This window comes from Chrysemys picta, chromosome 7, assembly GCF_011386835.1.
Source record: "Chrysemys picta bellii isolate R12L10 chromosome 7, ASM1138683v2, whole genome shotgun sequence".
NCBI classification, from domain to species: Eukaryota; Metazoa; Chordata; order Testudines; family Emydidae; genus Chrysemys; species Chrysemys picta.
This window is the reverse complement of record NC_088797.1, coordinates 88,786,158-88,799,717: the sequence shown is the minus strand read 5'-3', so window position 1 is coordinate 88,799,717 and position 13,560 is coordinate 88,786,158. Positions and strand designations below refer to the sequence as shown.

The 13,560-nt window shown below is 40.0% G+C and overlaps 1 protein-coding gene across 4 annotated transcripts in view; it reads left to right on the top strand.

Moving 5' to 3' along the window:
• The window catches only part of MICU1 (mitochondrial calcium uptake 1), a 228,532-nt gene that overhangs the window by 148,576 nt on the left and 66,396 nt on the right, over positions 1 to 13,560 (top strand). For all 4 annotated transcript variants that reach the window (XM_065552023.1, XM_065552022.1, XM_065552021.1 and 1 more), the window contains 2 exons: positions 1,566 to 1,648; positions 10,457 to 10,654. In XM_065552023.1, the coding sequence (XP_065408095.1) occupies positions 1,566 to 1,648; positions 10,457 to 10,654 (281 nt within the window). The remainder of the gene's footprint in view (positions 1 to 1,565; positions 1,649 to 10,456; positions 10,655 to 13,560) is intronic.

The following is a 13,560-nucleotide window of genomic DNA, read 5'->3' as shown; positions in this document are numbered from 1 at the left end:
ATAGAGATCGCACAACAGTACTTGTATGAGGTGAATTGAAAAATGCTATTTCTTGTGTTTATCATTTTTACAGTGCAACTATTTGTAATCAAAAATAATATAAAGTGAACACTGGACACTTTTTATTCTGTGTTGTAATTGAAATCAGTATATTTGAAAGTGTAGGAAAAACATCCAAAAATATTTAATAAATTTCAATTGGTATTCTATTATTGTTTAATAGTGTGATTAATTTTTTTGAGCTAATTGCGTGAGTTAACTGCGATTAATCAACAGCCCTAATTAGCAAAAAATTCAGTCATATTGGATTTAGGAACACTTTACAATAAAGAAAATTGTGTAATCCACCTGAGTACAAAAATTGCGCCAAGTCTCAGCCACGGAGCTTCCAGGATTTAATTATGTCTGGAAACTGAAGTATGCACATTATTCGGTGGCATGCCCACATTAGGGCTGTGTAGCTTTGGCTACACTGATGCTGTACAGCGCTGCAACTTGCTGCGCTCAGGGGGGGTGAAAAAACACCCCCCTGAGCGCAGCGAGTACAGCGCTGTAAAGCGCCAGTGTAATCAGTGTCTGCAGCGCTGCAAGCTACTCCCCTCAGAGAGGTGGAGTACATACAGCGCTGCAGGAGCTCTCTCGCAGCGCTGGCGGCGCAACTACACTTGCGCTTCACAGTGCTTCCGCGGCAGCGCTGTGAATTCCCAAGTGTAGCCAAGCCCTGAGGCTCATTAGTGGGATTTTATGGGATAGTTTGCACTAAGGCTGATGTTGCTATATTTGACATTTGAAGACCTCTATCCCCAAAACTGTCAGTACATTATACTTTTACAAATGTAGCATCTCCATTTTACAGATGGGCTATCTGAGGCAGAGATGGTTAAGTGACTTGCTTAAAGTCACACAGTGAGCCAAAGGCAGAGCCTGTAATAGAACTCAGGTTGCCAGACTTCCAGTTCCATGCCGTATGTACCAGACACATTTGCCACTCCACAAAGTGTTAAAGTTGATCTGCAAAAACAAAAATAATTGTACCCGTTTGCAGGGATGGCCTGAACACCTGCTCCAAATTTATTTCTAATGGTTTTTATATATTAGGAATATCAGATGTTAACGTCTCTATAATGTTGCTGGAGTAGAGTGTAGAGAACTGGAGTGAGCTTTCTCAGCCTTCAGTTGAAAGGAAAAGGTTTTAATTAACTGAAATTTTTAAAAGCATCTTTTCCCCTTGTGTATTTACATGTACATATTCATAGGGAGTCCTACAGAGTTCTCAGCGAGAGGGGTGGAGGCCAAGATTAGGAGCCTCTCTAAGGATAGGGAAAATATTGAATGAATGAACGAACGACAAAGATCTTCCGGGAGTGAAGTAGAAAATTACATACATTTCTGATAGAGGTATATTACAAGACTTAAACAAAGCTGCTTGTGGATACAATAATACATTTTTGATCAGCTAGCAGCAAATATTCCTTTCTAATCTAATTTCTGTTGCTTTCTTAATTCAAATGAATATTGTTTACTGGTCAATATTTTTCATTTTAATTATGTTTCTTCCTATATAGCTCCCCAGAGGAATTTTGAAATTGCCTTCAAGATGTTTGATTTGAATGGTGATGGTGAAGTGGACATGGAGGAGTTTGAACAGGTAAAATTCTGGGAGGTTGACTTCTTAAAGATGTACAACTAAGACTTAATTGTAATGCTTACTATACAACATAATTATGATGGTTTGCTACTAGTAGGTATTGGCATATAGGTGATAGTTCATACATGCTCTTTCTATGCACCACAGCAGACCCTTTTTACTCCACCTTCCAGTAGGGAACCTTTAATTAAACCAGGAGAATTACTTGCACAATAATCCTCAAAGCCACCATCATTGTTCTATGACTTGAGTCTTGAGAAGGTTTCATGGACAACCCTAGCGCCACAAGCAGAAGAAATGAATTGCTGTGCTAGTGTAACTAGTGCTAGGGATTCTGACCTTGCCTGCTCATATTTTTATTACAAAGCCATTGTTGTGTCATAATAGTGCATAACTGTGCTTAATCTGTCTGAAACATGACTTTATCCATTTGCTTAGAGCTACTTTAGCATCTTTGTTTGACTGCTTTGAATTTACTTTCCTATGTTAATTTTCCCCAACCAAAGTAACATTCCATCCCCAATCACATTTGATTTACACGGTTTGACTTTTCAGGTGATGAACCTGAGCCCAGCATTGGTATCGTCCATTGGAGGTAGGGTGAAACAAAACAGATCTGATTTCTGCTATGTGTATGTACACAAGTTCATTCTCTTTCAGATTAGCAATGTGTTGTTTTTTCTTGGACCACAATTTGTGTGGAAAACAGGCTTAAGAGCTCTGAAACTCAAAAAACATCCTTAATTGCCAAATGATAGAAAACCTCCAGAGTTGTAAGACTGATGAAAAAGAAAGGTGAATGCATTCACAAAGAGAAGGAGGTAATTAGCTAGCTGAATGATGAGGCACAATACAAAACAAGGGAATAGATTCAGAGGAAAAAGAAGGAAAAAATGTTATTCTACATTTGTCTCCATTATCCATTTATACCAACATCAGTTATTATTAATAATATATTGGATTGTACTTCAAATGTTTCATTTTCCTCCAGAACAACAAGACACAACCAAAATATTCAAAAATCTAATTAGATACACAGAATGCAAATTAGTGGCGTGGCCAGTGTTCTAAACACTGACTCCCTTACATAAATATCAACCATATCCTATTTCAGTTGTATGTTTATGTTCTCATCATAGCGCCTGAGTGCCTGCCTTCATCTCTTATGGAAAAACTAGGCTAAGATCTAATGTTCATCCAAGTCCTCTCCCCTCAAACTCCACACTTTTTAAACAAGAGGCAGAACATTTTAAGCTCTTACGGACATTGCAGACATTCCGGCATTTTCTGCCGAATTCCTGGATGAATAATATATCTTCTCCATTGGAAGAGTTCCTTTGAACCTTTTCCTGCCTAGGTATATTAAGAAAAGCAAACAAAATTAGTAAGAGTAATATCTTACACTTACTAATAGTTTAACTTCCAAAGCAATGTTATATAAAGCAAAGTAACAATTGATAGTGATCTTTCCGTTTCATTTTCTAAGATTACCTTGTTTCTTCTTTTTAGTATTTGGTTCCAAAACACATTAATCTACTGTGCTGTAAAATACTGCATATAACAAATAGTCCTTCATTGTGACAATTGGGAATCATGTCATTTTTTCCTGTACAATATTTAAGCCAACCCTGAACTATGGAGGGGTATAATGAAAATTAGTTTAGCAAGCAACTCTAAAGGAGACACAGAAGCATTGTATGAGCAGTCTATAATTTTTACCATACTTTTATAACTCTACACATTATAGCTCTACACGTCGCCCGTCAGTATTTTATAACAATGAAAAGCAGAAACTACCAGTTGTGTGTGGAAACACAGGATTTGGTGTCAGACTAAGTGACCCTACCTTTGAGTCTTTTTAATGGAGAACAATTGGAAAGTATGTATGCTCATGAAATGGTACTCCAACTGAGAATGTCCACGGATATCTGAGAACATAAAGGTATCTCTGAATAATCTAGCTACAAATTCTTACCATATATTGATTAATTTTAGAGGGACTGTTACACAATATGCTGACGGTATGTATTATTCGTTGAAAACTAGGGCCAGAACAGGCAAGATTTTATTTTAATTTACTTTGTTTTCTCAAAATAAAGGAAATCTTTGGGATCCATTCTGCCCCATATCACTTATGGGTATAGTATCACTGCTGTTTGTTTACTTCAAAGGAAGAGCTGTGTAACATGCTTTACTTCCTCCATCTAGTTCATTTGTTACAGTTATGCACACAATAGTGTGTGTATAATTCCCAGTTGATATGGATTGAGATAATTGCTTGTAAAATGAAATTACAGGACTATTGCATCAATCCATCTCTTCCAGAGTAGAAATATCAATTCAGAATTATTACCCAAGTCATGGCCCCATTCACCACTTGCGATAGGTGATGGGGGGATTAAGTCCCATCAAGCAAGGTTAAGAACTCCAATTGGTCATACTCTGCATCTGAGGGATGATTAACTACCTCCTGGCCAAAGAAGGCGGAGCTCGTTCTTATAAGTAGATTCAGGCTACGTCTTCACTACCCGCCTGAATCGGCGGGTAGAAATGAATCTCTCGGGGATCGAATTATCGGGTCTCGTCGGGACACGACAATCGATCCCTGAATCGATGCTTGTACTCCACCAGCACAGGTAGGATTAAGCGCCGTCGATGGGGGAGCCGCGGAGGTCGATTTGCCGCTGTCCTCACAGTGGGGTAAGTCGGCTCGGATACGTCGAATTCAGCTACGCTATTCGCGTAGCTGAATTTGCGCATCTTAAATCGACGCTCCCCCCCCCGTAATGAGGATGTAGCCTAAGGGAGCTCAGTTAGGGAGACAGGTGTCACGGTGTAGAGAACCATGGGATAGGTTTTAACGGACAGGAAACACAGGAGGAAGAACTCTACTGGAGCTGGTTAGGTTCCTGCAGGGGAATCCCTAAGATGGGGCCAACAAGAGAAGGGCATTAGTTAAAGATTTGTTTGGACTTTGATTTGGACTTGTTTGTGCTACCCCAGAAGAGATTTAGACTTTCATGTGACTTGGCTGGAGGTGAGCTGGGAGAAGACAAAGGCTGGGAAAGGTCATTGCAGGGCAGGGAAGGGCCCAGGAGGGGGCTCCAGAGACTAGTTCTTGTGCAAGGTCCTGACCAGAGACAAGGTGGTGCCAACATCATGAGAACATAATATTATGCTACTATATCCCTAAATACTACTGGCCTGGTTTTAAACAGTGTTGAGCTCCCTCATCTTCCATCAGTCCATATGTATCAGAAACATTATATTTCCGACCATTCATATAGTTCCGGAATATACCACTTCCTAGTCATTTGACCATATTTAACAATTCCAAAAAGCTTCTTACATTACATTTAGTAATCAAAGTCAGTTTAAGAATTTTTACATCCAGCTATCAATCATTGTTGAATGTTGATAAATTAATGTACAGGGCCTTAAGAAAAAGAGAAAATAGATAATTGATTGCCAAAAAAGGCTGAAGCTAAGACAATATATAACAGAAATCAAGACTGTTTTTTATTTTGGATTTTTTATATAAAATAAGTTTTGAAGATCAAAATTTATAAAGTACTTTGAAAATGAAAGTGCTAAATTCTATTAAGTAATCCCAGTCCACATGATATGCAAAGGGAAGTTTCAGGTGCATTAAAAGGACATTTACAAGCCGTTAAAGATATGAATATCTATTTATGCTAAGCTTCTTACATGCTTCTGTGCATGTACAAAGGAATAAAGTATATTTTGAAGAAGACTATAATCTCCCCAAAACTTAAATCCACAGCTTCCCAGCCAGCAGTTGAAAGGAGCTGTCTGTGGAAAGTGGGAATAGGTCAAGAATATCTGAATGGGTGCAGCTACTTAAGAACAAGAATATTGACTCTAGTGAATGTCCAAAGAACATTCCTAGATTCAGCTCTTTTCAGATATCAGTATAAATGATTTGATATACTTTGCAAATAAAGCCCCCAAAAACCAAACCAAACAAAAACCCTCACTGTGCTTCCTTTGGTAGGGATATGTGTATTTTTCAAGAATTTATGCAAATAACCAAGAGGGCATATGATATTCCAAGGTGCAGTTCAGACCAATGAGGTATTGCCACCATTGCTCTGCACCTTTGGGTGCCTCACGATGCTTTGCTGCTGTAGCTCCAACCTGGGCTGCACACAGCCTACCAGCATGTAGGTTGCACCCTGAGTGTTTGTGTATAGCCATAGCCCTGGTTCAGCAACTCTGGTTCCAGTACTCTGTCAGCAAACACCAGCCACACTCTAGCTTACAGCACCCTTGGTTACCACTTGCACGGTGATCCCAACACATTCCCAATCCTGGATTTTCTTCCAAAATGTGTGTTCTGCACTGTCCAGCCTCTCCTGGCCAGTCCAGATATATTAGGTCTATTGCCCCTCTCAAAGGATCAATATATTACAGTTTGCCACCCTAAATAGAGTTACCCTCACAGTTCACAACACTGGATTAGTTTTCATTAAAAAATAAAACAAGTTTATTTAACTACAAGGAGATAGGATTCAAGGGAATACAAACATAAGCCATTAAAGGCAAAAATGGTTACAAGAGAAATTGAGATAAAATACTTCCTAGTACTAAAACTTAACAAACTAGACTTGATTCAAGGTGGGAATATTTATACTTCCATACACACAAACCATGCTATACTTTCAGACTCTGTGATTTATTTTAGATTGAGACAAACAAAAGGGCCATGATCCTTATTAGGGCCTGCAAGCACTGCTATCATATAAATCGGGGTGGTCAAACTGTGGCTTACAAGCCACATGCAGCTCTTTTACCATTAAATTGTGGCTTGTGGAGCCCCCCATGTCCTCCCGTTTTCCACCTACTAGTCTTTGGGGGACGGGGGAGCTCAGAACCTCTGCCTTGCAACGGGGTGTGCAATAGGGGCTTCTCCCAGTGGGGAGGGGAGGTCTCGGGGCTTCTGCCCAGCAGGGATGAGGGGCCTCAGGGCTTCAGTCTTACAGGGAACACCTGCCAGGGCTCGGGGCTTCAGCAGAAGCAGGGCTGAAGCTCCAGCCCCTGGCTCCCAGCAGATGTGCCCCAGCTCTCGAACTTCTGAAGATTGTCATATGTGGCTCGGAGGGCCAGTAAGTTTGGTCACCCCTGATATAAATTATCTCCATGAATGCACTATTTCCTGTGTAACAGTCTGCCATGAGCTGAACGCTAGCCTCTGCAGGAAAAAGTCCTTAGAGAGTCAGAGGCAGTGTTCCAAACCAATCACAAATTACATAGCTTTATACATAATTACTTACAGACCATCACCTATATCTGTATGCAAAACTCCTGTTAATGTTGACATTTTTGACAAATGGAAAATGAGGTGACTATGTTCAATACTATTAAAGGCAAAATGCTTCGATTTATATTTTAGTGTATTAAAAATGTGAATCCTCATTCTGATTTCATTCTTTTGTTACATATTTTTCTTTCCAAATTGTTTTAAATGACTTTTCTTGTATTGTAAGCACATCAAAATGTCTGTAATTTGGGGGAAGCATTTAGGCTGTGGGGAGCACAGCAAATAATTTCATTTTTAGGGTGCAGCTAAGCCTGTATCTCTGCTCCCCCCGCCTTCCCCGTTGGTCCTCTCACAAGCATGTGACATTATCCTTCAGAATATTTCCTGCAGGGCAGTACTAGCTCACCACTTTCCTAGATCTAGCATTCCACATCCGCTTATAACAAGGGTCCTACGTGCTTTTGATATTTAAAACCTTTTGCAGCTGCCGCACTGCTTTCCTCCCCCTTCCAGCATGAGGAGGAGGGAGAGGGGACTGCCAGCAGTGCAGCCAGTGTTTAACCTCCAGAAGTCTTCCAAGGAGAGAGAGGTGAACAGCCCTTCACTTCCTCCTTTCAAAGTATCCCTTTCCTATTGAGGCTAAGGTTTGCTCCACTAGAGTCCCTTGGCTTGGGCTGGCAGAGGGTGCAGGCATACTCTGAATATCATAGCAGTTGCACTCCTTTGACATTGCTTTCTAAAAAAGGGATTTTCAGAGGCAGTAAATGGTCAAACCTGGTAAATTGTTTTAATTTGAGAATGGCTGGGGCCTCTCTTTCACTCTTACCCTTTTTCTTCTTGGCAACACAAAGAAGCCCTCTTCCTACTGAGGTTATTCCATGACTCAGAGGATGGGGCCAGCAGCAGAAGGCTGTCACAGGGCAGGCTAGTGAAAGGGCTAGGAAGTAGGTGTGTCAGGGGTTATACATCTTGTATGACACACGCATTTGGCAACCGTATGTGTATCTCAGGTAAAGTGTCATGCATTTCACAGAGATTGAGACTCCTCCACTGAACAGCCTTTGCCCAGGTGAGGAAGGGGATTTGGGTTGGGCTAGAAGACCTTGTGTTTCTTGGTTTCCTTTTCAGTTGAGTGCTGTTAACATTTTCTGTACAGTTCACAACTCTTAGCACTTACCAAAGCCTCAGATTCCTATCCCAGGAGTCAGCAACTATCATTCCCCCTTCCCATTTTACAGATAACAAGGTCACAGCAGGCAGGGCAGGGAATAGAATCCACATCTGTCATATGATAGAACCTAGTCTCACCACTGAACCACCCAGCCTTTTAGGCTGAACGTGCTAAATCTGTGGATGTAGCTGACCTCTCTCTAACCACAGCCCTAACCATTAGATGGCACTCTCCTTCCAGAACCAGGATCAAGACCTAGGGAGCCGTATATCCAACAGCCCACTGCTGCCTCTGAAACACCTGTTTAATCCACTGGGAAAGTGGGTGTTGCCCACCTCTAGGGATTATTCCACACAGAGAATAACAACCTACTTCTTATACTAGTTGCTTGTTTAGTTCAAGTGCAAGAGTTCTGTGTTCCGTATTTGAAGGTCCTGAGTTCAAACCCTGCTGCCTATCCATGTGGGGGAAATAACATATGATCATGTAATTAAAGACCATCTCAATACTTCTGCATGAGGGAGCAGAATTAAGGTTGCATGGGTAGGAAATGCCAGAACTATGGTTAAATTTGAGTGCTTGACTGCAACTTTAATCTTCTTTTAATAACATATTTATGTATCTATGGGGAAACAATGTGTTCAGGGCATTGGACTTGCGACGAAGGAGACTAGGGTTCAATTCCCAGTTCTGCCACAGTGTTGCTTGGTGACCTTGGGCAAGTCTCATTTCTTCTTGTGCCTCCACTTCCCAATCTGTAAAATGGGCAGAATGATACTGACGTTTGTACAGCAATTTGAGGTCTATGGATGAAAAGTGCTATATAAGAGCTGGGTATTATTATTATGCTGATTATATTATATACACATAGTCAGTTTTGTCTAAATAGACGGGACCTCCCCTTAAATTGGTATGAGGACCCTGGAGTAATTGTAATTGTTATAAACTCATAGTGTTTTTAAGGCTGAAAGGGACCATTAAACCATTAAATCTGACTTGTATAACACAGGCCAAAGAATTGCACCCAGTTACCCTGAATTGAGTCCAGGAACTTGTGTTAGATTTTAGTCCATCTATAGTCGAAGGCATCAAGAGATGGAGAATCCACCACTTCATTGGTAGTTTGTTCCAATAGTTAATAACTCTTAAACTGTCTTATTTCTAATTTGAATTTATCTGGCATTAATGTCCAACCATTGGTTTTTGTTAGCCCTTTCTCCTCTGGATTAAAGAGCCCTTTAAGTACCCAGTATTTTCTCCTAGGCATGGTACTCATACACCATAATCAAGTCACCTTTTTGATCTTCTTTTTGATAAGCTAAACAGATTGAGTTCTTTAAGTCTCATGCTGTAAGACATTTTTTTCATCCCTCTAATCCCTTGTGGCTCTTTTCTGTACCCTTTCCAATTTTCAGCATCCTTTGAAAATGTGGACACCAGTACTGGGTCTCATCAAATGCTGTATACAAAGATAAAATCGCTTTCCTACTACCCTGTTTATCGTACAAGAATCCTGTAGCCCTTTTTGCCACAGTGCAGCATTGAGAACCCATAATGAATAGTTTTTTTGCTACCACCCCTAATCTTTTCTAGAGTTGCTGTTCTCCAGAATACTTCCCTATTCAGTAGGCATGGCATACTTTCTTTGTTCCAAGATGTATGACCTCACATTTGGCTATATTAAAACATTTTGTTTGTATGGGTCCAGATACCCTAGCAATCCAGGTCGCTCTGGACTGCCCTGTTCTCATTATTTACCGCTCTGACAGTCTTTGCGTGCAGCACTCAATTGGCTTCATTGTAACTGGTCTACGGAGTTTCTCAGGAGTGTTCCTTCTGGTCATCTTTCGTGATGGCTGGGACGTACTTCTCCCAGCCAAGCAACCAGGTTCTTTGGTGGGTGCAGGCAAGCTTACAGCAGTTCCTTCCCCTCATCCCATGCAATACAGCTTGGGCTCTTGCCTGCTGCTTTTGAAAAGAGAAGCTTTCTGTTGTCTACAAGTGGCTCTGCTTCCCTACTGCTTTTGCTGGTAGCACTGTTCCCTGCAGGACGGGGTCAGGTAGGGCACCAAACAGGTTAAAATAGGAAGATAACCACGTTTTTAACGTATTTAACTGATTATTATTTTTAACTGAGGATTGGAAAAAATAAAAATCTAGATCCAACCACCCTATGCACTGAAGTAACAAAGTAACTCCTCTTTGTACATCTAACCACTTTACAGACTTAACAGCCACAAAATGGTCAAGAGTAACACTTCAGCCAGTTGGCACAATTAACAGTGATACATTGGCCAACACAAGTATTTCTTTATGATGCTATTTTCCCGGCTAACTACTTTTTTTTCCTGCTTAGGTCCAGAGCATTATTCGCTCCCAAACCAGCATGGGCATGCGTCACCGAGATCGTTCTACTACAGGAAATACTCTAAAGACTGGCTTCAACTCTGCCCTAACGACATACTTTTTTGGATCTGATCTGAAAGGAAAGCTGACAATCTCAAACTTCTTAGAGTTCCAGCGCAAACTTCAGCATGACGTTCTGAAGCTTGAGGTGAGAATTTGTTGACTTTGGGGGGGCTGACTGAAATCGGTCATGGAGTGCACTACTGTGGTGTACTGAGATCACCTGAAGGCTGTCCTCATAAGGGTGAGCGTGGATGTGGGCAAGGAGGGAGAGCTGGTGCTTAAATATATTATAGCGGCTGCTGATACATAGGAATTATCATACAGAATCAGATTAGTGGTTCAATATCTTGTCGACAACACTAGATACTTCAGAAGAAGGCACAGGTGATCCTGCAGTAGGCAGTTATGGGACAACCTGCCCGAGTAGAGTTTGTCTGATCCTCAATTGTTTGAGGGTGATTTGTGCCCCAAAGCATGAGGGCTCATATCCTTTCCAGAACTCTTGGATTTAAAAAAAAATTGCTATTATAAGTCTGGATAGTCTTGTTTATATAAGTGTTCGATCCTTTTCTGAATCCTGCTAAACTCTTGGTTTCAGTGACATATTGTGCCAATAACCTTCTCAGGGTAACTTGCATTCTGTGAATAGGTATCTTTGCATTAACTTTGAATTTTCCACCACTTAATTTAATTGAATATCCCATTCTTGTATTATATGAAGCTCCCAGTCAACACACACTCATATTCATATATATGAATTGGTTTTAAAATGTAGCTATACTCAGAAAAGCAAGTATAAAAATAGCATTATGGAATTCCATGTTCACTTTCTCTTAATTTCCAAATAAAATCTACTCACTTTAAAGGTAAAACCTTTATTTTTCTGACTAGCAGTCCTGCTCTAAGTGACCAAGTATAGTGTTTTGCAAGCTAAATAATCCCCTCACTTAAACCTGTGCAGCTCAGTTACTTTCAGTAAGGTGGCACAGGTGTAACTAGCTAAACCAGTAATGAACTCAAACAATTCTCAGAGTAGCAGCCGTGTTAGTCTGTATCCACAAAAAGAACAGGAGTACTTGTGGCACCGTAGAGACAAATAAATAAATAAATAAATTTGTTAGACTCTAAGGTGCCACAAGTACTCCTGTTCTTTCTTCAAACAATTCTCTTTGAGGTACAAGAAGGAACAAAATCCAGTTGCTCTTTCTTCGCTGCTAACTGGAGTAAAAAGGAATCAATTTCTCATTAAATTAATCATTACAAATAATTAATCCTTAAAGTCAGCAAATGTGACACTGAACACACACAGGGAGAAGATTGATTGAGTTAGGAATATGCCTTTTTTTTATACTGGCATTTTTCAGACTAGAACTAACTACATTTTTTTGTTCCTCAGTGGTCTGTAAGTTGGAAATGAGAAAAATAAACATTAAGAGTTGTGGAAAAATGAAACTAGTTTCACAGTAATGAGGGTTATAAATAAATAAGGTTATTTCATGTTCAGTGGCTGCAACAGCACTATACTCCCTGAGTTTTCCAAACACCAACATTGCCCCCTCTACACCATGCAAAAATTGTCCCTGACCTATCTTCCTTGCCTGTTGCTTTAACCCACCTAGTCCCTCCACTAGCTCCCTCTTTCCCAGTGCCTTGGGTTCAAGCTTGTCACTGTTCTCAAAGCCTTACATAACTTAGCCCCTCTCCACTACCTGCCTTTGGTTGTTTCATGTCACCCCTCCCCCCCCCCCTTGCCTCCTCTACTCCACCAATGATGTTAGTCTTGTCCATTCATTCATCAGCTTCTTGCACACATATCTCAGTGGCTTCATTCATGTTCTCTCTTATGTGAGGAACATTCTTCTGCGTTCATTCATCACTTTATTCACATTCATGTATTTCCTAAAGACCCATTTCTGCAATGAAGCGGATGGCGTTTCTAGCTGACTTGTAAATACAAGTTTGAAGAGTAATTATGAATAACTTGTCTTTATTTTTAAAAAGTAGTATTATACCTTAACCTTGTATTACCAAAGCCCTGCAAATCACCACCTTGATCACTGAAGTAACAATTGAACCCCTTCTCCTTGCATTGACTTTTTGTCTTTAGGTAGTAAGCGCCTTTGGGCAGGGCATATTTCTTCTTATTCTGTTTAGAAAGTGTCTAGCATATTATGGCATTATCAGAAACCAATCCCCTATGGGTCACTCTCTTATAATTATGAGGAACTTTTCCAATATATGATCAACTGGTTTGTTTGTTTGTTTGCTTTTGTTTTTTGGGGGGGTTTTTTTGGAGTGAGTTTTCAAAATCACCATCAATAATACTCAAGGTTGTTTTGAGCTCTATAACTGCAGAATAGAGTTTGAAGAAAAACTGTTTACTTCTCTAAAGGGTTGGATTTATGTATGCTTCAACCACTAATTTTAAACTCTATAAAGCAGCTGTTCTCACAGTGGGACGCTCAGACTTTTCTTCCAGGAAAATGCAAAAAGGGACATTATCTTACTTTGGGCTCAGCCAACAGAAAACAGTCTATTGTATTGAAATACTGTATGGTCAGTTTCTTTTGCTGATTGCTAAGGTGAAAGAACTCTTTCTAGCTAGGTTAACAGCCTTCCCTGTTGATGTGGTGGTGGTTTTTTTTTTTAATTTATTTATTTATTTATTTATTTATTTTTTAATCATCAAAATGTTCGCACATGTTTCAGGAAAGTTTCAGCTGAAACCCCCTCTGAATAGGATTGTATCAGGTAATGCCTGAATATTTTTCTCATTATCTACAGGAGAAATGCTAAGACAACACTTAAGAAACATTGGAATAGTGAAGTCCTCTACTTCCTCCTTTTGCTTACTTTTTTAAACTTAATTATATTTCCCATAATTTTGTTAAAATCTCAGCAATTTGCTCCATCACGGATGTGAAGAGTAAAAGTAACCACAACCGGAGAAAAAACAGAAGCTTTTAACAGCATAATAGAACTCTCCTGTGGTTTGGGTACTTCCATGAATTATTTTCCTCTCCACTTATACCTTACTGCTTAATTACAGCA